At 44.2% G+C, this 27,858-nt stretch overlaps 1 protein-coding gene across 5 annotated transcripts in view; it reads left to right on the top strand.

Moving 5' to 3' along the window:
* FHOD3 (formin homology 2 domain containing 3) overlaps positions 1–27,858 on the top strand; it is a 495,595-nt gene that overhangs the window by 276,066 nt on the left and 191,671 nt on the right. For all 5 annotated transcript variants that reach the window (XM_057527272.1, XM_057527271.1, XM_057527269.1 and 2 more), the window contains exons 6-7: positions 7,158–7,252; positions 24,267–24,378. In XM_057527272.1, coding sequence (XP_057383255.1) covers positions 7,158–7,252; positions 24,267–24,378 — 207 coding nt within the window. The remainder of the gene's footprint in view (positions 1–7,157; positions 7,253–24,266; positions 24,379–27,858) is intronic.

Genomic DNA, 27,858 nt, shown 5'->3' with positions numbered 1-27,858 from the left:
AAAAGGATAGATGCATAGATCAGTGGAACAGAATAGAGAATCCAGAAATAGACCCATGCAAACATAGCCAATTGATTTCTGGCAAATTTGCAAAAACAAATAAAGATAAGATAGTCTCTTCAAACAACGGTATTAGATCCATTGGACATCTATGTGAAAAAAAAAAGAATATCAATCTAAACCTCACAATTTATATAAAAAATATCTCAAAATGGAGCATATATCTAAATATAAAAAGTAAAACAAAAAATTTTTAGAAAAAAATAATTGTGACTGAGTTGGGCAGAGGGCTCTCCCCCACCGTGTGTCTTGGAGAGTTTTTCATTGCGTGCTTCTGTCCAGTAGATAATTGATGTGACTTCAGTGACGTACTTGATATTACTAACGTTTATTGAGCACCTACTCTGAGTCAGGCATTGCTCTAACTCAATCCCTACAACACCCCTGAAAAGTAGGTACTACAGTCTTACTATCTTATTTTTGAGGTGAGGGAACTGAAGCACAGAAAATTAATAAAAATGCCTCGAGTAAATTCCATGAGCAGCATAACAACAAAGGCCCTGGTCTCTTTTTAGACCTGTGCTATTGTTACCCACCACTGTGTTCTGACATTCTGATCCTCCTCATCCTTCTTAGAAATGGAAATCACTAATTTTCGTGGTTCCTGTGACCTAGGCCATCTACTTTTCTTTCTTTTTTTTTTTCCTGGGTGAGTTTTATTCACAGGCCCTCATTTACATTGGTGGTATTTTGCTGTGGAAGCTTAGTGAGACATTAACACACTTAAATCTATTTAGTGCCATCTTGTGTCTGCAGTGGGTTTTGCAGGATGGTGTGCTTTAGCTTTAGGGCTAGGGTGCAAAAGATCTAGCCTGAAAGTTTTGATTGTCACAATATTATGACAAATCAGTATGATCAGAAAGTTGAGTTCCATTAGACATGGACTTTCTGGTGACTTTCTTCCTCCAAAGTGGGCAGTTAATAGAACCTTGAAGGGAAACATCATAGAGCGAAAACTTATAGAAATTCTTACTTTGACTCCCTTTTTGTAGTGGTGCCTTGGCTTGCTGGGCTTTCTGCAGTACCAGAGGCCCTGAGCAGTTAGGGAGGAGACATTCATTCCTGGCTTTTCAGCCTTGGGGGGAGGGTCTTCCCAAGGAATGTACCTTCCAGAGGCTGAACAGTCTACATTGACTCCCCTGTGCCATTAAGCTGATTTAGAAGATGCTAAATCTGCCTTGGATTTGCTTCGTCAACAGTGGAACTTGAATGGGAAAAGGACTGTGGTACAAAGTCCTCTTCCCTAGAGATTTGCCAGTTTGTTTTGGAAGGGAGAGGAGGAAAGAAAAAGGGAAAGGAAAAAATGGGCAGAATGTGCTGAATTCTCAGAACTCTTTCATGAAGTGGGGGCTGTATCTTTCTGAAGGAGGGAGGGGTATGCCAAGAGGGATGGGCTAGTAAAAAAATTCTAAAAACCAGGAAAAGCACCTAACACTTTACATTATACAGTCTTATTTGGTTCCTTTTTGTATATTTGTTTACTTTCCAATTATAAAATTAATAGATGCTCATAATGAAAATCAGGGAAAAGTAGAAAAAAAATACATCCAAAGAACATATATCTGATCATAGTGCTTAATATATCATGAGTTTTCCTTTCCTTCTATGCTTGAGATTTTAGTGTTTTACTGAATTACATAATCATTATAAGTTTCTACTTTTTAATTATTTTATCAGAAACAGTTCATAGGTTAGGACATAGCTTTGATAAATTGCTGTGTATGCTGAGTTCTAGATCTGATCTATATTTAGATTTTAGTTGATATTTTGATGTTATAGATGACACTCCAGTGAGTGTCTTTGCTTCATCCTTTTTTTCCCCCTTTAACTTAGGGTTATTTCCTTAGGATAGATTCCTGAAATCACACTGGCTTGGGAAGAGCTTAGAGAGGACTTCCAGGCTCTGAGTACAGACATGGAGGAGCCCGCCTGCCCCGGCTGGAGGTGGACTCCGCCACTTGGTAGTGATGGGATTTGGGGGCACATTCCTTTACTTTTCAGAGCTTCAGTTTTTTCCTCTGTCAGATGGCAGTTATAATACCTGCCTCACAGCAGGGCTGTAGTATTAATAACACATATAAATTCCCACCCTCAGACGTTGGGATATGGTAGACACTAAATGGTAACTATTTTTAAAACAATTATAGCACTAAATAGCCTTATTATAGGACTTGTACCAACTTGCCCCACCACCAGGAATGTATGAAGTTACTTGTTTAACCTCTCCAGCAATTGATAACCTAATCATTTCTTTAAAAAATATCTTTCATGATTTAAGTGAAAATTCTACCTCATTATTGTTTTAATTTGCATTTTTATTATAGTAAGAATGAACAACTTTGTTACTGTAAACCAGCTTGTCATCTCTCTTATGAAATGCTTTTACTTTTTTTCTATTGGCATTTAGTATTTTCTTATCAGCTTGTATGAATTGTTTATACAATAAATCATTTAAGCCTTTATCGTATTTGCTGTCATATCATTTATCTAGTATTATATTTTTATATCAAACTTTGATTTTCTTTGTATGTTACATACTTATTTCTCATTAAGATGAGAAAGTGGTTACAATTGTGATCTCGTCATTATAAATTCTGTAGATGAGTTTTTTATTGGGTCTATAATATTTCTTGCAAATAATGACAATATTATGTATTCATTTCTAAACATCCTACCTTTAATTATTTTTCATGTCTTGTTAAATTTGCTTGAAACTCTGTAGCATGGTATTAAATAATTATGGGATTAATGGGCATCATTTTAAAATTATTTATGATTTTAATAGGAGTATCTCCAGTGTTTCACCACTAAATAGAATATGAAACTGTTATTTTCAAAAATGTACAGTTTATTGTGTCAAGGATATGCTCAATTAATTGTTTATAATTTTGAGTTTTTACTTCCAAAATATAGCAGAGGGAGGAACACTCCCAAACTCATTCTACAAGGCCACCATCACCCTGATCCCAAAACCAGACAAAGATGTCACAAAAAAATGAAACTACAGACCAATATGACTGATTAACATAGATGCAAAAATCATCAACAAAATACTAGCAAATAGAATCCAACAGCACATTAAAAGGATCATACACCATGATCAAGTGGGCTTTATCCCAGGAATGCAAGGATCCTTCAATATACACAAATCAATCAATGTGATAAACCATATTAACAAATTGAAGGAGAAGAACCATATGATCATCTCAATAGATGCAGAAAAAGCTTTCGACAAAATTCAGCACCCATTTATGATAAAAACTCTCCAGAAAGTAGGCATAGAGGGAACTTACCCGAACATAGTAAAGGCCATATATGACAAACACACAGCCAACATCTTTCTCAATGGTGAAAAACTGAAACCATTTCCACTAAGATCAGGAACAAGACAAGGTTGCCCAATCTCACCACTATTATTCAACATAGTTTTTGGAAGTTGTAGCTACAGTAATCAGAGAAGAAAAAGAAACAAAAGGAATCCAAATCAGAAAAGAAGTAAAACTGTCACTGTTTGCAGATGACACGATACTATAAGTAGAGAATCCCAAAGATGCTACCAGAAAACTACTAGAGCTAATCAATGAATCTGGTAAAGTAGCAGGAAATAAAATTAATGCACAGAAATCTCTTGCATTCCTATACACTAATGATGAAAAATCTGAAAGAGAAATTAAGGAAACACTCCCATTTACCATTGCAATAAAAAGAATAAAATACCTAGGAATAAACCTACCTAAGGAGACAAAAGACCTGTATGCAGAAAACTATAAGACACTGATGAAAGAAATTAAAGATGATACAAACAGATGGAGAGATATACCATGTTCTTGGATTGGAAGAATCAACATTGTGAAAATGACTATACTACCCAAAGCAATCTACAGATTCAATGCAATCCCTATCAAACTACCAATGGCATTTTTCACAGAACTAGAACAAAAAATTTCACAAATAGTATGGAAACACAAAAGAACCCAAACAGCCGAAGCAATCTTGAGAAACGAAAACGGAGCTGGAGGTATCAGGCTCCCTGACTTCGGACTATACTACAAAGCTACAGTAATCAAGACAGTATGGTACTGGCACAGCAACAGAAATATAGATCAATGGAACAGGATAGAAAGCCCAGAGATAAACCCATGCACATATGGTCACCTTATCTTTGATAAAGGATGCAAGAATATACAGTGGAGAAAAGACAGCCTCTTCAATAAGTGGTGCTGGGAAAACTGGACAGCTACATGTAAAGAATGAAATTAGAAAACTCCCTAACACCATACACAAAAATAAACTCAAAATGGATTAAAGACCTAAGTGTAAGGCCATACACTATAAAAGTCTTAGAGGAAAACATAGGCAGAACACTCTATGACATAAATCACAGCAAGATCCTTTTTGACCCACCTCCTAGAGAAATGGAAATAAAAACAAAAATAAATAAATGGGACCTATTGAAACTTAAAAGCTTTGCGCAGCAAAGGAAACCATAAACAAGACGAAAAGACAGCCCTCTGAATGGGAGAAAATATTTGCAAATGAAGCAACTGACAAAGGATTAATCTCCAAAATATACAGGCAGCTCATACAACTCAATATCAAAAAAGCAACCCAATCCAAAAATGGGCAGAAGATCTAAACAGACAATTCTCCAAAGAAGATATGCAGATTGCCAACAAACACATGAAAGGATGCTCAAAATCACTAATCATTAGAGAAATGCAAATCAAAACTGTAATGAGGTATCACCTCACACCAGTCAGAATGGCCATCATCAAAAAATCTACAAACAATACGTGCTGGAGAGGGTGTGGAGAAAAGGGAACCCTCTTGCACTGTTGGTGGGAATGTAAATTGATACAGCCGCTATGGAGAACAGTATGGAGGTTCCTTAAAAACTAAAAATAGAACTACCATACGACCCAGCAATCCCACTGCTGGGCATATACCCTGAGAAAACCATAATTCAAAAGGATACATGTACCCTAATGTTCATTGCAGCACTATTTGCAATAGCCAGGCCATGGAAGCAACCTAAGTGTCCATCGAAAGATGAATGGATAAAGAAGATGTGGCACATATATACAATGCAATATTACTCAGCCATAAAAAGAAACGAAATTGAGTTATTTGTAGTGAGGTGGATGGACCTAGAGACTGTCATACAGAGTGAAGTAAGTCAGAAAGAGAAAAACAAATACCGTATGCTAACACATATATATGGAATCTAAAAAAAAAAAAAGGTTCTGAAGAACCTAAGGGCAGGACAGGAATAAAGATGCAGTCATATCGAGAATGGACTTGAGGCCACAGGGAGGGGGAAGGGAAAGCTGGGACGAAGTGAGAGAGTAGCATTGACATATATACACTACCAAATGTAAAATAGAGAGCTAGTGGGAAGCAGCCACATAGCACAGGGAGGTTGGCTCTGTGCTTTGTGTCCACCTAGAGGGGTGGGATAGGGAGGGTGGGAGGGAGACGCAAGAGAAAGGAGATATGGGGATATATGTTTATGTATAGCTGATTCACTTTGTTATACAGTAGAAACTAACACACCATTGTAAAGCAATTATACTCCAATAAAGATGTTAAAAAATAAATTAAATAAATACAAAAAAAATTTTGAGTTTTTACATATTTAGGAGCATACTTTTTCTTAGAATGATTATGTGGTTTTGTCATTTGATCTTTTGTTGGATAGTATAATAATGAGTTTTCTAACATAACACATATATTTGTATGCTTGGAATTAGTGTACACTCACTATTTTGTGCTTTGCTCTTTTCAATCATCACCATTTTATCTGGACTGTTCCTACAACCTATGTATAAAGTTGTGTGTATGTGTGTGTGTAAAGCATAAAAGAAAGAATGTAAGAAAACATATCAACATGTTAAGAATAATTCTTTAAATTATGAGATTATGAATTATTTTCACTTTACACCTCTTGTTGTCAGTTTTCTAAAATAAGATACCCTAATATTACCAGAAAAAAAAGTGTTACCTAAAAATGCCAATGCCATGCCAATTAATTATGGCTGCAGTAAGATTTAGGAGGTCAGACCTGATTCAAGGAAGCCTATTTACTTAGAGTATGTAACTTCTGTTTATTCATATTCTAGAATCCAAATTATTTTGATACCAAGGGAACTGAAAAAATAGAGTTAATATTTATTTTTTAAAAAAGTAATAACGTGGCTTGTTTTTTTGTTTTGTTTTGTTTTGGGTTTTTTTGGTGAATAATGACAATCTGTGGTGACTATATTTTTCTTAACTAAGAATTTAGGCCTTGGTATCAACAATTTTTTTTATGATTTCTTTTTTAAAAAAATTTTTTTATTTCAGTAAAAGTCACATAATATAAAACATACTATTTTAACCATATTTAAATGTACTCAGTGGCACTAAGTACATTCACATTTTTGTTCAACTCTCACCATCATCCATCTCCAGAATTTTTCACCTTCCTAAGCTGAAACTCTGTCCCCATTAAACACTAATCTCCCCATTCCCCCTCCCCACCCCCACCCTCTTTTTTCATGATTTCTGACATTTTAAAACCTGAAAGTCTTTAAAAGGATTACAAATAATATTTAAATACATATTTATCCCTTATCATAAGGGTTCAAATTGTATTGGCTCAAAATTGTTCCATAGCATCTGGGACCTGCCTGACCATAGGCTGGGGCACCAGACAAGTTGTCTTTAGGAACTTCACGCACCCTCTTGGCCCCAGCGGGAGGCCACGACCCAGACACCATCTCATGGATATCTCTGCCTCGTCTGGGACTACATACAGATATAGAAACGTAAAAACATGCATTTATACATCAAGGCACAGAGAAACAACAATCACTGGATTTGGTGCCTTAATTGCATCTTCCAGACTCCAGGATAACCCTTATTTCTTCTGGAGTGATCAACACTTTCTGCAATGAAATTGCGCTAATTTCAGAGCTCAGGGATTCTCTGCAGATTTGGTTCTTAACATACACTGTACTTAAAGTGTGAAAATCTCACTTGACATTATGATCATTGGAGATTATATTTACATATAAACCATAACGTCTCCTTGCTTCTTTTTCTCTTCTCTTCTGTAGCTTTGGGCCAGATTATGTTGTATGTGGATGGGATGAATGGAGTAATAAACCACAATGAAACCATTCAGTGGCTGTACACGCTCATTGGGTCAAAGGTAAGAGAAGGTTATGATTGAACATTTTATTAGTTTGCATATTATACGCCTATCTTTTTACCCTGTTACCCTCTCTGAGATGGTTTTGCAGAAAGAAGTCCTATTCAGCTTTGTTCCTGCCCTGTCACAGTACAAATAAGGACTACTGTTTTATAGATTAAAAAAAAAAAAAAAAACTCACTCAAATTGCAAAGAGCTTATGAATTTTTAATGTATTTTTATTTTTTCCTTTTAAGCATTAATCAAATGCTTTTGGCACCTCTGGTTTTTAGTGTTTAATTAAAACATTATGCCATGGATAGAGTATTAATATTACCTGCTGTATTTCATGTTTAATACTTTCAGTTACTTAAGTACATACTTATATGTTATACATATGTATATGCATATTCCTATATATAGATGAATGAATTTGAGATTGCCTTTCAACTCTGCCGTCAATTATAAAAGTGACCAACATTTATTAACAATTTACCTAGGCACCAGGCACCATAGTAGGTGCTTTTCAACCATTACCGCCTTTAATCCACATAAGACCACCCTAAGGTAAATAATGCTATCCCCATTTTGTAGTTGAGGAAATAGTGCTTGGTTATGAGAATCTATCTAATTTCCCCCACGGATCTTGGCCCACGTCTGGCTGGCCGTGCCTTGGCTGTGAGTGCCCACACTCTGGGGGTGCTACCTAAAGGAGGAAGATCCACCCTGGTACCCAGGGGGCGCTGGAAGCTGAGTGAAGCTCTGGTGTGGTCTTCTCTGGATTCAGGTGGGACCGGGAGGTACCTGGCTGGGGGCGGGGCGGGGTGGATTTGGAGGAAGTAATAAGGGATCCTGTCCTGAGCAGATGCTACTGAACCCAGGCTGAAGTATGGTCAGCTTGTGGGGTGAGACACCATGGCAGAGACCACGGTGACTAGAGGAGGCAACGGGGTCAGGCAGGGAGGGCATCGAGGGCCTGGGTGGGGAATGTCAGCCTGGCTTAGGTCACAGAATCAACATAGCTTCCCAGGGGTCCCTGCAGAACCTGTGGTCATCCCAGGCTTCCCCATCCCTATGTTCACTGCCACCCCGAGTTGGGCGAGCCTGCCAACGCTGGCAGGCACCAGCGCCATGCTCTAAGCAATGAGACATCCCTTGGCCTCGCTTCTCAAAGTACCTGCTTCCTAAGGACCCTGCTGTATTTCAGGAGCACTCAGCCTTGATTTGACTTTATGACAAGAATAGGTCTAGTTGAGGTGGTATCTTCCTTCCAGACTTGGTGATGGTGCCCTTGTGTGTGTGGGAGGGCCTTTCCCCTCTGGATGGCTTTGGTGTGCAATACCCACTGGGTCCCCAGGTCCTTGGTTGCCCTTACATCTTCCTCTCAATTTTCCTTTTCCCAATATTATTGATGATAGAATCCCCCCCGTCCCGTTTTATAATAGAAACAGCCATGGTTTCTCTTAGGAGACTGAAAATCTGTTCTTCTTGTTAAAAATTTGGCTCTGTTTTCTATGGAGAATGGATATGGCTCTATTTACAAACTGCTGTAGGTGACCTTACAAGCTGAGTGGAATGCTGGGCCTAATAGGCTGATTTAGCCAGGCTGAGGGAAGATGTATATCTCATATCCTGTTTCAGTGTTTTCTGATTTTTCTGTCCTTCTGCTGGGAGCCTTCCCTAACTTTCATGTTCATTTGGAAGCTGCTCCCTCCTCTGTGCTTTCTGCATGGTCTCGAGGACCCCAAAAGCTAGGGAGATGGGAGAGTTTGCAATGAAAACTGACTTTATTATGGTCATGATAAAACACCAACAAGCAGCCCTATTTCCAAAAGGGAATAAAACCTAGCAGCTATGCTTGTGATAGGAAAAGTGACAACCTTTTAGCTGATCACCAGGAAGGGAATAGAGGGAGGGCAAGGTCCCGGTGGTGGGAGTGGGAGGGGAGAGAGGATGGCAAAGGCAGGAAAAAGAGAAGAGAGAGAAGGGAAAGGGTGAGAGGAGAGACCATGGGCTGGGAAGAAAAAGAGGAGGTGAGAAAAAGGAAGTGGGCCTAACAGAAGTGCCTCTGTCCGCTCAGTAGGTGGGAGGAAGGCTCAGAGCCTTCCGTGTTGCAACAGCATCCTGTCAGTTTTTCTTTGGAATCATCCTGCAAGGAGAAGGGATGCACAGGGACATCCTTATTGACTTCTAAATACCACGGAGAAATCACAAAATTAAAAGTCCTCAAGAATGAGTTTGTAGGAATTGTGCTTCCCCCGCTTCTTTCCCTGTGTAGCACACACAGCGTTTGGGACCTTGGGCATCTCTCCTCGGGGCCTCTGTCTCCCCAGCCTCCTCCCCAGCCACTTGGGGCATCAGCATCAGATCAGTGCTGGTTTCTTTCTCCATCTTTCATTTTCCAGAAGGAAGGTCCACAATAGTCTCCAGCTCTTGTGTTCAATACCAGGCCAGTCACCCCGAGGAAAAGAAAATAGAGCCAAGGGTCAACCTAAGCCTTGGAGCTTATGGCGTTGTTAGAAAGGAGACCGTGGGTGATGCTCGCAGCCCGTGTCCACTCTGTGATGTTGGAGGAAGGTCTCGCCTGACCCTGCAGGGGGTGCTCGCGTCCAGGCTAGTGGCTGAAAGTCAGCAGGGGTAGCAGCTACCAAGTTTATCTTCAGTGTAGTTCTAATGAGATCACTTGTCTTTACAAAACCAGTATGGTGGTCTCAACACTCCCCCTCACCCCCATGACTGGACAGTGAGGAATCTGCAAGGACGAATGGATGCACCAACATGAGACCCTTAGGTTTGGAGAAGGAAGCCTCGGGCCCCTCCTTCAACATTCAGATTGGTCAGTACAGCCACAGTGGTTTTCCTGGTTCAAATTAAATTAAGAAATCAGGAACGCCAGGAGTCCTAGGGTTTTCTTTTTTTCTTTTTTTTTTAAATGACATTGGAGGAGGTCAGAAATAGAGTGACATCCTGCCGAAGTGTTTTTTTTTTTTTTTTAATTTATTTTTGGCTGTGTTGGGTCTTCGTTTCTGTGCGAGGGCTTTCTCTAGTTATGGCAAGCGGGGGCCACTCTTCATCGCGGTGCGCGGGCCTCTCACTATCGCGGCCTCTCTTGTTGTGGAGCACAGGCTCCAAACGCGCAGGCTCAGTAGTTGTGGCTCACGGGCCCAGTTGCTCCGCGGCATGTGGGATCTTCCCGGACCAGGGCTCGAACCCGTGTTCCCTGCATTGGCAGGCAGATTTTCAACCACTGCGCCACCAGGGAAGCCCCAGGGTTTTCTTTTGATGAAGATTTCTCGGAACCTAAAGAACAGGAACCATGAGGTCCTGTTGTTTTCAACTTAAACAGGCACAGAGTTGATAATGGAATCCTGGGTTAGAGAAACCTTGTCATTCTATTTTCCTAATTCTTCATTTTCCTTCCATGAAAGGCAACAAGATGTGAGTCTGCCAGAGGGCCATTATGCAATATTTGCAGATATTTGAGTCTTATAGACAGAGGAGAAAACGTTACATTTGCAGCCAAAAAATTACTTTTTAAAAGAAAGAAAAAGTGTTTCCAATAACATGTTTCATTCTATTTACAAAAATCCATCTTTAAACTTCCCAGTTAGAGGTAAGAAGCAGATGCTCACCCCATGGCTTTCCACACGGTATGGATTTTTTTTCTTTTAGTGTATCTGCAAGTCTCATTAATTGGGGTAAGGTGATTCAGCTTGTACAGCATACATAGCCTTTCATCATCCTCACACAGAGAGTCTGCCTCTCTGTATCCGTATGGCTTCCCTTCTGGCCATGGGGGAGGCCGCAGGGGTTGTCCACCTCCTTGTGGGTTTCATGACCTCCTGGTGTCATCATGAAATCCACCCATTCTGTGTTGCTGTTTCTGCATTTTTCTGTCTGCTCCACTGAACCTCATTCTTCCAGCTGCGCCCGAGGTTGCTGGTCACAGATCTCCAGACTTTCTTTGTACTGTGTGGGGATGGCCCTGCGTCCCGACTCCCATGTAGCTTAGCTGCTAAACCTGAGACTAGGGGACCTCTGGCCACAGCCCCCTTTCACACACAGACACTCTCTTACACACCTTAGAGAGCCATGCTTCCTCTTCTCCCTACCCCCCAAACACACACACACACACACACACACACACACACCCCACACACACTGGGAACACTGCTCAAAATTTCGTTAGGATGGTAGAATGATGAGAAGTAACGTGCAGTGTGTAGGATGGAGGTGGGTGGGTTGGGGAGAAATTGACAGGGATGGGAAGCTGGGGGGCTTAGCACAGTATCAAATCTCTGAGGTGGTGAGGCCTGGCTAAGAATTACAGCAGAAACGCAACGATGAAAATTTGGAGACATTTTGAGGAATAGCTTCCTAGGATTGGGTTTCTGCATGTAGAAAAACAAACTCAAGAATCAAAGCTAGGGTCATAGTTTTGAATTTGGGCAGCTAGAAATACATCATTGCCTCTGGCAGGAGTAGAAAAGTTGGATATTGGGGTTCATTAGCAGGAAAGCTTTGACATACTGGTTGTGAGATGAAGGCAGTGTCTCCCAGGAGAGCTAAGCAGGTGTGTCCAGGGTGCTAGGTGCTCCAGGAGGTGCTGGCTGGTTGTGGAGGAGAGGACCTTCCGTGAGCCCTTTGGTCATGGTCATTGGCATGTCCCTGCCGGTGTGTCCACTGAGATGATCTACATGTGGGTGAGATCTGAGGCGCTTTTTAATTTTTTTTTTTGGTTAAACTTTTTATTTTGAGATAATTGATAATTGTAGATTCACATATAATTGTTAGAAATAATACATAGAGATCCTGTGTAATCTTCACCCAGTTTTCTCCAAAGGTGACATCATGCAATACTGTACTACAATATCGCAAACCAGGAGATTGAGATTTTGGTACAGTCAAAAGACAGAATATATCCATCACCAGCAGGAGCCCTAATATCACTTCCCTCCTATTCCCAACCCCACCTACATCCCTGGCAACCATTAATCTGTTCTTCATTTCTATACTTTTGTGATTTCAAGAGTGTTATATAAATGGTAGTGTACACAGCATGTAACCTTTTGGAGCTGGCTTTTTTTCACTCAGCAGAATTAACTGAAGATTCACTGAAGTGCTTTTTGAGTTACATAATGTAAAATAGAATCCTAGCCTTGAAGAGATGGCGAAGTCTTGTTCAAGGTGTTCCTGACATTCACCAGCCACATTCCTGATACTCCGGCAGAGAGAGTGCCATTTCCCCCCAACAGCCATTGCTAGACACTGGAATTGAGGGAAAGCCTTCCTTATTGGGACCCACCTCGGCCTCTCTGTAATTAACCAAACGCTGTGCACTGCTTTCTGGAACAACACACACTCACTTCCCCATGGATGCTCTTTGAGTATTTAAAGGCAGTTATCATGCCACTCTGTCCAAACTAAACTCGATGGTTTCCACAGATAGTCCTTGGGGATGTAGTTTGCAATTACTCATCATATGGGTTACTAATTTTTCTGTCTATCCAGTACAAAGAAGAGTAATATGGTAGACTCCTGGGATACCATGTCACCCTTCCACAAATCCTACCTCTGATTTCAGCAGCAGCCCTGGGTGCTGGCCCAAATCAAACTTGTAATTCACTATACCTCCCAGGTGTTTTTTTTTTCCCCCCCCCACTCATCCACGTTTGCCAGTTTCTTCCATTCTGCATCTCTGTGATTGTTTTACACCTAAGTCCAGAACTTTGCATTTTTTCCCATTGATTTCAGGCCAGAGTTCCAGCCTCAATATACTTTTGAACTTTGCTTTGCCCATTCATCACGTTAACTCTTAATCTTAGTTTTATTTAATGTAAATTGAATAAGCAGAGTTTCTGTGTCATTGACCAAAATGTCGACAGAGGCAAGGAATGTGTAAGCCAGTGCTGCCTGCAGGTCAGCACTGATCAGTTAGGGCATTGGGGCCATTTTAGTGCAATTAGTGGGAAGGCACCTAACTCTATGATCATCCAGCCTCGTTTCTTCATTGAGTTCACAAGGTAGGCTGCATCTGGTGGTAAGAGTGGAGCTTTAGGGTCAGACAACCTGTGTGATCCTTTGGGTAGATTATTTTTTTTCTATAAAATAGAGATAATAATTTATAAAATGAGGATAATAATAATGAAGAATATGTAAAACACTGAACATTGTACCTGCACCTAAGTGCTCAGCGTTGTAAGCTAAAAACTGTTTTTCCACTTGTCCACCACCTCCTGTTTAAAAAAAAAAGAGATGCACTCAGCTTGCCAGGACCTGTTCACCTGGAAACTGCTGGTCCCGGGTGTTTCCCTCTCTTTTCTAAGTGCTCATGATACATTCGTCCAAAATATGTCTTGCATGGGTAAAACTTCTATTCACTCTTTTTGCTTCTGTTTCATTTGGGCAATTTCTACTGACTTATCATCAAGGAAACTGATTCTGTGCTCCGCCGTGTTGAGTCTTCCTGATGAACTTCTGGACACATTCTTCATCTCCTTTAATGCTTTTTATTTCTAGCACTTCCATTTGAGTCTTTCTTATAGTTTCTCTCTGCTGAACTGTATCATCTGCTCATGCAAGTTGTGTACCTTTTCCACTAGTCTTCAACATATTAATCATTGTGAATTTTATAGTTCCAGTGTTGAGTCAAGTCTAAGTCTGGTTCGGTTGATGGCTTCATTTCTTGACAGCAGGGGTGGGGAGTTGGGGCTTTCCTGCTTTTTTGTACATCTTGTAATTTTTGGTTGAAAGCTTGGTATCATGTATAGGACAGTATAGACTGAGGTAGGTAGTATTTGTGCCTATAAATGGGCAAGTCTCTAACGCTAGGCTATTAAAGAGCTTGTCAGTCTGCTCTCGAGGGGAGCAGGGTTTGGGTTTTGCTATTGCTCTGGTATGTCCCTGCACCACCAGTTTTCAAGTTCCTTAAGGTATTATCTTGTGCTTGAGGTGAGAACTGGTTTGCCAAAGGGTTTTTCTCAAAGTTCCTTTTTCACTGTCAGCTTTAGACTTTTTTTATGCGTCTGAGCCTCAGAGGGGGTCTCTCTCCATGCTCCTGTGCCCCCGCTAGCGATAAGCACCAGTGACACTTCCTGGACTGGGCTTTCTCCATCATCTTTGTTTTCGACGTTGGTCTTCAGAAGGGTCAATGTGCCTGGGTCTTGGGGATGGGGCTATCTCAGTGATCCTGTACCTCTCTCGGTAGTAGGGGACCTCTAAAGTTCTGTGCTGAGGATGGTTTCCTGCCCCTGCCCCAGCAGCACAGAGTCTTATTCTTTTCCCTTCTCCTACACCACCTGTGCGTCAGGGGCAACAAGATTTGCTGTCCTTCCCTGCGGCTTACGGCTTTTGTCTCACAGAGGAGAAGGCTCAGGGCGTAGTTTCCTGCCTGTCCAGGTGGTGTGGTGGTTGCTCCCCTCCTCCTGTGGGGTGAGTGCTGCTGTTCCCGTTATCTGGTTGTGCGTCCCCCAGCCTGCACCATGCGGAGACTTTCTTAGGTCTCCATCCCTGCCCCGATCTTCCTCGTGGTGCCGTGGAGGTCATTGGATAGCGGCTGTGAGTGGATGCTGAATCCCTTTGTGTCTGTAGATCCCAGGGGTACCATACTCTCATGATAGTCTATCCTTGGCCATTTGCTAAAACTATGATCTGAGTTTGACTTGCTGCTCGGTATGATGGCTCCATCTTCCTTCTCTGCTCTACTTAGATGGGCCATTGCTGTGTCCCACCTTTTCTTGGTGGGGAAAACTGTCTCTTTTTACATTTCATGCTGTTTGGTTGCCCTGAAATCCCATCTCTCTAGTGGATTCAAGAGAATTTGATTTTAATGATTATTTGGCGTTTTTTCTTGTTAGGTTTGGGGCAACACTCTTTGTAGCTTTCTGAGTAGAAGCCAGAGGTTCAATTTTGTATATTTAAAAACACGATAAATAAAATACCATGAGATCTACTCAGGCAATGAATTCTATCAGATTTTTATGTTTAATCTTTCCAAATTACTTGAATTAATATGTATTTTATTAATAGAAGTTTGGATTAAAACTAATTTCATGATGCAGTTAATGATAACAGATTGAAGAAAAAACACCTAAAGTTTATTGGTGTAATATGAAATCTTGATATTATAAAATAACCTTTTAAAACTTTAACTGATTTTTTTATGATTGTAAGAGTAATATATTCTCTCTGTATAAAACTTTAGAAATACAAAAAAAAAAGTAAAAATCACCTGAAATGCTACTATATGGATATAAAGATTGTTAACTTTGTACGTTTCTTTCTACTTTTTTTCTTTGAAATGTTCTTACGTAGTTAACTCTAAATATATTATAAGCGTTTTCCTGTATTATTATGGCATTTCAAAAACATAACATTTAATGCCTATGTAATATTTAATCATACAAGTGTACTATAATTTATTTGACTTTTCTTATATTGTAAAATCAAATTGTTTCTAATTATGTACTATAAAGAGCTTCTTTGTTTCTTCATGAAAACATATTTAGTGAATGAGGTTGTGTTTCAATTTTTTCCATGTTTGTCAATATTTCATTAGGTAAGATATTTTAAATTCCACAAGTTGTAGTGGCAGGTTCAAGTAATATTTGTGTCAGAGATATTATGGGTGCAAAGAGCCAGCCTCCCCTTTATAGCTATTGCTCTTTTGCTGGTTATTTGGCTCCGTACACCCAGAAAACTAATTCTCACTGATTTGATCTCTTGGATGCCCCCATATGCGGATAATCTCAGTGGAAGGGAAAAAAAAGGAAGTTTTACTAGTCATTGTTTGGGAAGAGGGAGAGGCCAGAGGTTCAAGGCAGACCTTAAACGAGCCAGCAGGTTGAGGGGACCCCATGGTCCAGGATGGGTCTCCAGCCACAAAGCTGGAACAGCAGTTTCTTCAATCCACTCTGAGATGATCTAGTTCAGGGAGCTGATATGTGGAAGGAACCACAACTCTCCAGAGGCTTATCGATAAACCAGAACGGCAGCTTACTATTTTACTGGGAATAGCCCTACCGGCTCAGGTCTGCCTCTGCCAGCACCGCCAACCCGCATCCCTGCAGCCTCTCTCCACCTGCCAGTACTCACCTGCCAACCCTTCTCCAGCCATCCAAGGAGATGTGAGCTGACTGCCGAACTCTTGCCAATAGCACATTCACCATTCCTGAGGTTTGCTTGTTGTCCACTGTCATGTTTCCAGAGCTGGCTATTTATATAAGAAAGTTCTTTAACTTTGATTATTCCTTGGAGAAGGATATGTGTCACATTCCCCCAAGGCTTATGTTTTTGCACCAGAGGGAAAGATGGGGTTCCCTGTAGTATAGTAGAAAGAATCAGATAGGCCTGGTTTTTCTTTGATTTCCTCCAGAAATTAGCTATGTGACAAGTCACATAGCCTCCTAGACCAGGAGATTTTGCATCTGAAGATGGAGATATCACTCATGGGAAAAGTCCCCACCCTGGTTGATTCCCCCCTTCATTTTGCAGATACTATCAAGGTGTTCCTTCAGGCAGTATTTCAGTGCAGGGTTTTCGGTAGTGCTTAGTTAACAACAGTGGATTTATGTTACCTGCTATCAACTAACTCTTCATAGTTACATTGCGTATCCTAAGGGAAAGTTAGCACGGTGGATGTTTTCTGGTCTTGTCCACTTTTAGTCATTATTCTTCAAAGAAACCTCCAGCTAAATCCCAGAATTTTATCTCAATAGAACATGTTCATTTGTAGCATTGTTTACCATCTTGACATTTATTTGAATTATTTTTGAATAGTCTTCTGTATTTTACATTCTGTAAGATTTCCTACCACTGACTAGTAAAAACTTAAGGGGTGGGCTTCCCTGGTGGTGCAGTGGTTGGGGGTCTGCCTGCTAGTGCGGGGGACACGGGTTCGGGCCCTGGTCTGGGAGGGTCCCACGTGCCGCGGAGCGGCTGGGCCCGTGGGCCACGGCTGCTGAGCCTGCGCGTCTGGAGCCTGTGCCCCGCAGCGGGAGGGGCCGCGATAGTGAGGGGCCCGCGCACCGCGATGAAGAGCGGTCCCCGCACCGCGATGAAGAGTGGCCCCCGCTTGCCGCAGCTGGAGAAAGCCCTCGCGCGAACTGAGGAGCCAACACAGCCAAAAATAAATAAAATAAATAAATAAATAAATAAAAAGTAGCTATAAAAAAAAAAAACAAAAAAACTTAAGGGGTTACCAGCCTCACACTTGGCTACTCCGTTAATGACCAAGTTGGTTCCCTTTCGGCAGATTGCACTGGGTCATAAACAGGTTGGCCATCAGGGTTTGAGGCAGGTGACTTCCTGTCCTGGCAGATGTGCCAACGTTAGTGTGTTCACCCCTCCCCCACAGAAACCTGAAAGCTACAGCTCAGAATTCTGGACGCAGGGAATATATTTGGGCCCATACTTTATTTCTGATAAGATCCACCTCATTTTGCAGACAACATCACAGAAGGGGAAAGATTTGGAGTCCAAGGTATCTGTTTGATAACCAGTTACAAAAGCTTTCGGGCCCATTCTGAGCTTTTCGCCTAGGAATTCTGAGCTTAAGTATATGTTTAAGAGAAGTTCTTAAAGATAAGTATCTTAAGTCACTTGAATTTTTTGTTGTTGTTAAAATATTTAGTATATTCTTAGTTCTGGTAAGCTTGTAAACAATGTGGCAAAGCTTTGTGGATCCAGTTCACCTTACAATTTCTAATTCAGTTGTAATAACCAGCATCCGCTTCTATAACATATTTATTCTTTTTTAGTGGAAAATGAAACAAATAGAATGAAGCATGTCTTTCTAACCCCCTTTGTAATTTAAATCCTGAGGTTTGGAAATTATTTTCTTTTTATGGTTGCTGAATTTTAGAAGAGGAGTAGGAATTTGGAGATTTCAGGGAATACTTTTATTTCTACCTAATAAGCAGCATATTTGACCTGCTAAGTGTAGTTGTTGGTTTTCTCTAAGTACAATAAAACATGAAGGGAGTTCCGGTTTGCTTTTAAGTGCAGAATTATTGAGAAGCTGCCTTTTATTCCTTTTCCATACATCTGGTGGTTACATTTTTTTTTTAAAGATGTATTTATTGATTGATTGATTGATTCCTATGTTGGGTCTTCGTTTCTGTGCTAGGGCTTTCTCTAGTTGCGGCAAGCGGGGGCCACTCTTCATCGCGGTGCGCGGGCCTCTCACTATCGTGGCCTCTCTTGTTGCGGAGCACAGGCTCCAGATGCACAGGAGCGCGTAATTGTGGCTCACGGGCCCAGTCGCTCCGCGGCACGTGGGATCCTCCCAGACCAGGGCTCGAACCCATGTCCCCCGCATTAGCAGGCAGACTCTCAACCACTGCGCCACCAGGGAAGCCCTGGTGGTTACATTTTATCCAAAACCTAGACTCCCGGGTTCTGTACAGGCTGACTCCACGCCCTCCCTGTGGGTTGACCTGGAAAATTAAAAAAAAACCAAAGCCAAAAATCAGCCAAGTACTGTGCGGACACCATCCTCCTACTCTCAGTCCCTGCCTCCCTGACACGGAGGTGACACTGGAGTCCCGAGTTATTCATGCAATTGTTCATGGAAGCTCGGTCCCTGACTGAGGCTTGACCTGAGAAGTGCTGCATCCCTGGGTCATCAGGCATCCTTGTTCCTCTGAAGCCTCATGGCCCCTATTTTACGCTGTGTAGGAGCAGAGAGTGAGGATGACAGCTGCAGCCAAGAGGAAGGCTCATACGTGTGAGAAGCACAGTTCAGTGCTGGCTGCATGTGCCTGGCCTTGTGCAAAGGGGTTGTCTCAGATTCCTGTTACATACTGTGATTTAGCTGCATGTTTTAAAGCAATATAAAGCATAATTTATTATAATGGACAGCGCTAAAATAGACTACAGTACTAGTTTTTCCTAGAATGTAATTATAGTTGACCTTTAAATTACACAGAGGTTAGGGACACAGACCCTCCCAGGAGTCAAAAATCCATATATGAATTACAGTCAGCTCTCCGTATTTGTGGTTCCTCTGTATCCTCGGTTCTGTATCCATTGTTCTGCACCTGTGGATTCAACCAGCCGCGGATCATGTAATACTGTGGTACTTACTTTTGAAAAATATCTGCATATAAGTGGACCTGTGCAGTTCAAAGGGTTATTCAAGGGTTGACTGTATATAAAAAGTAGGTAATGTGTAGCCCAAAGGCTGAATCTCGACCCCCAGTGTGTTTCCTCCAACCCTAAAAAAAGAGGGCTTATTTGTGTTAGCAGGAACCCACAGGTTGTCACACGGCTCTTCTGCCCCATGGAAGCCCCGAAGGGCGGCTGGATCAGCGCTGAGCCTGTCCAACTGTCTCTTCTCCCCACTGCAAGGGCCCTGCTCTGGGAAGCGCTCCCTGTTCTCAGCAACCTGGCTCCGAGGGCCCCTAACACGGTAACGCTCTCAGTTGTGTGGTATGGAGGTGTTCTGAGTCCTCTCTCCGCAGCAGGAGGACCATCTCCTTAAAGGCAGGGCTACAGCTTCCTGACTCTCTCAGGGAACCTCGCTGGGTGCTGGGCATCTGGAAGGCACTCAAGACATTGGAAGAAGAAGCAGAGCCTCTTGGGATTTGGAGGGACTTTAAATGGGCTCAGCCAGCTCACCCCCATCCGGGTTCTGACTTCCTTCTGCAATAGCCTTAGCAAGGGCCACTCAGAACCTCTGGATGTGGGGAATCTACAACCCCAGCATCTGGTTGGTCTTAGAGCCACTGCTTCTGAGGCTGACTCCGTGTTGCCGTGTTTAACTGTTTTGTGACCAGTTGCTTTGTCTTCCCAAGCGATTGATGCTCCACAAGAATGAGAATCTATTCTTACTGATTTTCCCTCAGTGCTAGATGGATAGGCCGGTGTGTGAGCCTGTGAGTCATTGCAGTGAAACCCCTCATTAGAACACGAAGGAGCGCCAGGCAGAGATGAAAATGTCATGGGAGCGTCACTGCCCTTTGAGAAGCCTTCAGTGTCTGAGCCACGCAGTAGAGTGTGTGCTGGCATCCGAGCCGCTTGCTCCCGCCCCCTCATTTGCGGTCCTTGCTCCTGCTGCCACAGCGGGCCTGCCTCTCCTTACCCATCACTGGCCTCTGGTTTGCCTCTTCTCAGCAGGTCGGGAAGCTCAGTGGCCACCCCTGTTAGCATGTGTCTTAGGGGAAGTGCTGTGGCACTGGGTGTGGATTTTTAAGAGCTTTGAGGTGAACAGCGTGTTTGGACTTGGAGGAGCGGCTGTGTGGCCTCCATTGTGGCTATTCCAAGGTTGTGGAGGGTTTTGATAGCTTTCCAGGTTCTGGAGGGCATCAAATTAAGTGAATTCTGGAAAAATAAGGGTTTGATGTAGAAATCTTTTGAAGTCAGGTACTTTTATTACTTTCAAGTCTGTGCAGCAATGTTAGTGAGGTATTTATCAGGAGGAGTCCTGCCGGATGTATTTTGATGGTTAGTTGGGACATGCTTGCAATTAGTACCATTCATTTCCATAAAATTAACGTGCTAATGCTCCTTCTCTAAAGTAGTTTAACTATCTAATATGTTTGTGATTAATTTCACATAGTAAGTCTTCCAAACATAAATAAACGTCCACTTAGACTCAGTAGAAGCCAAATTCGTAGAAACCTAAAATCATGAATCAGAAGAGTTTAGGGATTTTTAAAAAGTAAAATAACAGTGCCAAAAGATCTCTAAACAGAGCCTTTATTGCAAAGGAGAAGATGACATGAATAGGCATGTTGAGACTAATAGAGAAAGAAGGCTCCCTGAGAAACCAGTCAGTGGTTTCTTACTTAGAGAGCCTCATATGGGAGAGTGGGTCCCTGGGACCATGCCGGCCAAGGCCCCGTGACCACAGAGATGCCCAGAAGGGGGTCCTGCTGAGACCAGCTGATGGGAGAGCGGGCTGGGCAGCAGCCAGCTTCTTTCCCACGAAGGCACTGAGGAGGCTGAAACCACATAATAATAGTGCACCCACTGAGGAGGGCACCAAGCCTGGGCTTGCTGGGTTGTTTTATTTACTTGAAGAAATTTTTTTCAGCTCTCAACGTACAAAGATAGCACAGTTCATCATGCCATGCCTTCCCCTCCTGCCCCCAACCTTGTAGTTGCTGAGGAAAATACTCTGGAATTTAGTCTGTTCTCAGTCAGGGAGAGCAGAGAATGTGGGGTTCAGGTTAGGAAGGTGAAAACGTTCTGAAGAGTTCAGAGCCCTCCCAAGAACTCAGGTCCCACTGCGATAAGGATGTCGCTGTGAGGACAGAAGCCCAATAGGCTGGTTGTCCTCCGTGAAGTTGTCGGGGTGTGGCGTGGGGGATACGAGGCTGGCTACAAATACATTAGTGGCTGGGTGTGCAGAGCAAACCGCGGTGAAAAGGGCGCGCCGGCCTGCCCTTCGTGTGCAATACCGACCCAGTAGTTCCTCGGGGCAGATGCTGTCTCCTGTGTGTCAAATAAAATAGCATCTCCGCCACCAGGTAGCTTCTGCTCTAGTCGGGGGCAACAGACGAATATCAGGTGAACAAACTTGTATGTAGCGATTTCAGGTCACGATAAAGGATGTGAAGAAAATAGAACAGGGTGATGTGAGCGACCAGGGGGCTCCTTTAGATGAAGTAGTCAGGAAGGCACTTCCCATGACGGGAAATTTCTCAGACCTGGAGGATAAGGAAAGGCCAGTCCTGTGGTGACTGGTTAGAGAATAACCAAAGAGAAGACTGAGTCATGCACAAGCTTCAGTATGTGAAAAGCGCATGGTCACATGACTAAAGAAAGGTGGCTAGTGGAAGCTCCCTGGGCAGAGGGAGAGTGACAGGAGATGAGGTCAGAGAGCTTGGCAGAGACAGACATAAAGCCCACAGGGGTGGATTCCACCCTGAATGTGACGCGGAGCGAGTAGAGGGTTGAGAGTGCCCGGGTCACTCTGGCTGCAGTCTGGAGAATGGACTTCATGGCGACAAGCCCAGAAGTACTTCGGAGGCTCTCATGGTGGACAGGGAGATGGAGCTATGGATGGAGTCAGGGCAAGGACAGCCGCTGACAGCCCTGGACGACGGCGTCATTGTAGGATTGGGTGGGAGAAGGGCAGGGTGACTCCCGCTTGCACTCAGTGGATGGCGGGGCCTCGTCCTGAGGTGGCGACTGTGGAAGGAACATGCTGGCAGTGGTTGGTGGGATGGAATGGGCATGAGTGCAAATCAGGAGTTCTCTTTGGGCCGTATTGAATTTGAGGGCCTGTCAGCATTCGAGTGGCGATGTCAGGGGCCAGGCCTGGAGAGCACTGAGTCAGAGATGGGACTTAAAACTAAGAGCCTGGATCAACTCGCCTAGAGAGAGTGCACAGCAAGGGAGCAGGGGGAGTCGTGAGCTCTGAGGCCTTCCCACACCTGGAGGTTGAGCTCTTCAGAAGGAGCCAGCAAAAGAGTAGCCATCCAGGTGGGAGACTGCGGTCGGCCATGGCGAGAGGAAGTTGTTTCTGGAGGGAGCAGTTGATTGTGTCACGTGCTGCTGAGGGCTGAGCCAAAATGAGCACAGAAGAGTAACCCAGTGACCAACACGGAGGTCATCGGCAGCCTTGACAAGAGTAATTTAATCTGCGCGGTGGAGATCGAAACGCTGTCAGGTTGGATTGAAGAGTCCATGGGAAGTGAGGAAGGGGACCCAGGGAGGGTGGCAACTCTTTTGAAATGTTTTCCTATAAAGGGGAGCTGGGAACCACGGCACTGGCTGGAGAGAGATGTGGAATTAAGGAAAAGCCAGCTGGCTCACTAGGGAAGTATGACAGAGGAGAAGGGGCAAAGGGTAGAGGGAGGTGCATGTATTTGGAGAATTGACTGGGGGTGGGTGGTGGTTTCCCGCTGTTTCCCGCGGTGGGTGCAGGGCTCCAGTTCTCCCCTAACGCGTACACATGCCCCTAATAATTCGACGTGAGCTGATGCCTGCGGGGGCACTGGGCCTTTCTCCGCTGCAGAGTGAGTGGAGAGCCTGCAGCCGATTCTCCACGGCCACGGGGGTGGGGCGAGGGGACGTGGGCTGACTGGCTGGTCCTTACCTGATCCGTTCATCCAGTGAGCAAACATGGCTGAGCCCATTCTGTGCCAGGTGTAGTTCCAGGCCCTTCAGACACGATGCAGATCGGCCCCTGTCCCCTAGAAAGCGCTTTCTGCCGGTGGGGGGCGGGGCACTGCCCAGCCACCTGCTGGGGGTGGGAGGAGCAGCCCCGAGGTTTGCTGTTTCTTAGAAGCAAGATTTGAACCCATTTCCAGGAGGAAGCTGGTGTGTGAGTTCCTTGAGAAGGAGGTTGTGGAAGGAAGTGGGGTGCAGGAAAGGAGACTGTGGGTGAAGGTAGCAGCTGCAGCACCTGCGGGAACAGGCAGGGAGCTGAGCTGGAACCCCCGGGCTGCCACAGTCCCCCAGCTGCTGAGCTGAGTTAGGGATCTGCGGCAGCATCAATTGGGAGGTTGAGGAATTTCTCTGGGTGAGTGACCCTCGGCCCGCGTGCGTGAAGGGGGGCCCCTGGGCTACGTGTGGCTCCTCATGAGTGCAGTGCTCTGGGCCCAGGACTGTGGGGCGAGGCCCCAGACAGCCCTCTCTGCAGGTTTAAGGACCAGGACTTGGTTCAGGTGACCTATTGTGACCATGGACAAGTCATTTAACCTGCCGTGCCTGCTTCCTCACCAGAAAAATGAGAATCGATTGTTCTACTTCAGAATGATCTAGTCTGGGTAAAATGAGATAACTAACCCAGCAGCTGTTACCTTGTTTGTTGAGAGACCATTGGTGTGAGCTCTGGGGCCAAAGGCCTTGCGTTCAAATTCTGGTTCTATTTCTAGCTGTGCAATCTTGGGCAGGGGACTCTGTGCCTCAGTTTGCTGACCTGTGCAATGGAGACAATACTAACGCCTGCCTTCTGAGGCGTCCAGTGAAGGAATCTGTGTAATTGCTGAGAAGAGGGGCTGGGTGCCAGCTGCTGTTAGGACGAAGCTTTCAGGCATCCCCGCCGTGTCTGCAGCTACACGATGGTTGTATCTTTTCTCTGCAGTTCCGCCTGGTGGTGAAGACAGCCCTGAAGCTGCTGCTGGTCTTTGTGGAGTACTCGGAGTCCAATGCACCTCTTCTGATTCAGGCCGTCTCTGCTGTGGACACAAAAAGGGGTGAGTGGTCCCTGCCCACTATGTCATCGAAGTAAAAGTGCCTAATGTAAGAAGGCTTCCACTTTTTACATGTTCAAAACAGAATTAAGGATGAACAGAATTCCCTTTGTGTGGACTTCCCACTGCAGGAAACATATATTTTAGGATAGTTAAGTGTACAAAGATTAGGTTAGGGAGGGAACAGTGAAAGGAAAGCACTCCTGGGCTAACCCAGGACAGGTCAGACCCAGCTTATCTTTATGCTCTGTCTTCAGCCTCCGCGACTGAACACACAGAACCAGTTCCTTATCCTCTTTTCCCATCCTGCTGGGATCACTCTCACTCCTTCCTCTCTTCCCCTCACACCTGCTTTGTTGGCTCTGACCCCTAGATGTTCCCTGAATGTTCTCGCTTCCCTGCATCCCACACCCTCACCATCTCTCACCTGGCATCCCTTGCCTCCCTGAATGTTCTCCCTTCCCTGGCATGCCCACCCCCCCCCCCACCTCTGCTGTTGGAGGATTCTTCTGAAGCACAAATTTGGCCACATCGTTTTCCGTCTAAAGCCCGCCAGTGGCTTCCCGGTGCCCACAGGATTAGGACCTGACCCTTTGCCATCTAGCCCCTACCCACCCGTCACCCCCGCCTCCTACCCGGCCTGTACCACACCCTCCCTATCTTGGATCAGACGGGCATATGCTCTCAAAGCCCTCACGCGTCCCTATTCTCTGCTGTGCTGTTGTCATTGCCCGTCTCCCATGAGTGTGTGCCCTGCTCAAGGGCAGGGTGTCTGTCTCTTCTTGGTGTCCCAGCACCTGGCTGGCCCACAGCAGGCAGGCCTGCTGTACACACTTGATGACGAATGAGCTTTGGATTTGGTTTACTGTAAAGCAGGCTGTGGCTCCTATAATACTGTGAAGCCTGAAGCTAAAATGGGGTTTTTTGTTTTGTTCTTTTAAAAATATTTTGGTTTCGTTCCTCAGTAGGACATTTTTATTAACATTATCATCCCCACAAACACTCTAATAAGAACAAAAACTTGATAACATTAATTTTTTTCTTTTTATAATAGTAACACTCTGTAGAAAATTTGGAAAAAACAATGTAAAGGAGACCGTAAAAAAATCACCTCTAATCTCACCAGAGAGAATTGTTGTTAACATGTTGATGTATGGTTTTGTGTATGTGTGTGTGTGTGTCTCTGCATGTGCACACACATGTGTATGAACAAGTCAGCCGAGGGACAACTGTCAAAAAGGAATGAGAGGCCTAAATAGCCCTCTTTGATTCAAACCACTTGTGTCTCTGACTTAGCATTGCTCAGAGACCCACATCCAGGGCTGAATCCAAAGATGAAAGAAAGAAGCTTACTAGTTACTTTGAAAGTTTGAATATAAGTTAATGAAAGCCATCCAGGACTGTGAGCTGGGCTCCTGCACTTTCCCCACAAACACGCAGGCAGACCTCAGTGCCCAGCACGGTGGATTGCAGGCTGGAGGGGACTCCAGGCCCGTGTGTAGGTGTATCACAGAGGCAGCCCCTAGTGTGTGGTTGGGGGCTGTGAGTCTGGAAAGTGGATCCCAGACAGGGGCGGGTTTCTTTCTGCCACAGCCTGTTGCCATCTGAAGCACGAGCATGAAGACCCTCATGGCCTCAAGAGCAGATCAATGGGACTCCCTGAGAATCCTAATGAAGGCTCTCAATGGCTCAGAAGCCAGGCTGGGCTTTCCCAGGGCCAGTCAATGAGGCCTAAGGCCAAAAGTGGGTACTTGGGGAGAGAGTGAGGCCAATCCTTTCATCTGTCCTTGGAAGATTCATACTCCATCCTCCAACCCTGGGGGTTGCTTTAGGACAATTAGTGGACTCTTCATTTTCCTGTCCTAAATTTCAGGTAACTCATGGGCCCGTGTCATGGGAGCCATGTTAGAGGGGACAACCTTCTTGTGACCTTGAGGTTCTCCTTTGGCTTCATTGGGTTGGGAGCTCATAGTTTCCTTCCTCAGACGGCACGTTTCATGGAGGGCATGTTGTGGAGGTAGAGGAGTGATCCCGAGGGCACTCCACCCCCAAGACTCTACCCGCAGACCCAGTCAGAGGCTCTCAGCTATACTCTCTCCCCCAAGACAAAACAATGGCCATCTTCTCCCAATTTGTAAAAATATAAAATCACAACGGCCAAGGGGTTGTTTTTTCAACGTCACGATTTTTGCCTATAAAATTTCTTAAGCTTCTGGCAAGTGCTGTCATCTGTCTGCTACTGAGCACTAGTGGCTGAGAACAGAAAGGAACCACACTGATGGAAAAACTCAGCCATAGCTTATCACGTGTGGTTCATTCCCATGTTTCTCTATGACATGTGTGGTCTTGGCCATGATTTTACAACATATACATATAACATCATCCTCTTTTACTGCTAGTAAAATTGTTCCTGAACCCTGTGCTGGAACTGGACATCTGAATATGTCATGCTCTTCTGCAGGGAGCAGCCTGACTCGCAGGTGTGTTTCCACCTGGCAAGGTTAGAAGCTGCTCTCGCTCTCCAGTCCCTTCTCAGCTGGATCAGCAAGTAGACACATGTGCCAGAGGTGACTGAGGGCCAGCCGAGTACGTCCATTTCCACACAAGTTTATAAATAAGCCATAAATTTGACTCCTCAAGGTGGCTTTAGACTCATTTTGGGGGGGATAGGGTGGAGAATGGGCATGTTATAGACTTTTTTAGTAGAAAGGAATTCATTTGGATGATGAAAACTGTTAAATTTAAAGAATCAGCAAAGAAAATCAACAAATGAGCTAAAAGGCCGCAAAAATTACTGCCACCTACAGCAAATGAAGTTGTCTGAGAACAAGTTCCTCTGGTTGCTTTATAGACATCACACATCCCACACGAGAGTTAACCAGAAGTGTTCATTTGTGAGCATGGATGGACAATTTGCTGTCAGGCCGAGAGTGGGCCTGTTAGGGAGCAGCAATAAAAGCTGAGGGATCTAGGTGTTTCATAGAGACTAATAAACATGCGTGAATTAATGAAAATTAAACGGGCCCTACTTGATCCCGGCTATTGCCACTTTGGTTCAGGGGCTAGAATGAAATGGTGGATTGGAGTTAGTCTCTAGGGCATGGCTCAGTGTCACACCTGTCTGCGCATACTGCAGGGGCAGACTTTTTTTTTTAAGATTATTTATTTATTTATTTATTTATTTTTGGCTGCATGGGGTCTTGGTTGTGGCATGCGGGATCTTCGTTGAGGCACGCGGGATCTTTCATTGCGGCACGCGGGCTTCTCTCTAATGGTGGCGTGCAGGTTTTTTTCTCTCTCTAGTTATGACGCGCAGGCCCCAGAGCGTGTGGGCTCTGTAGCTGTAGTGCATGGGTTCCAGAGTATGTGGGCTCTGTAGTTGCGGCACGCAGTCTCTCTAGTTGAGGCACGCAAGCTCAGTAGTTGTGGCGCATGGGCTTAATTGCCCTATGACATGTGGGATCTTGGTTCCCTGCCCAGGGA

The sequence above is a fragment of the Balaenoptera acutorostrata genome, chromosome 13 (assembly GCF_949987535.1).
Source record: "Balaenoptera acutorostrata chromosome 13, mBalAcu1.1, whole genome shotgun sequence".
Classification (NCBI taxonomy): Eukaryota; Metazoa; Chordata; class Mammalia; order Artiodactyla; family Balaenopteridae; genus Balaenoptera; species Balaenoptera acutorostrata.
This window is presented reverse-complemented; position numbering and strand designations above follow the sequence as displayed.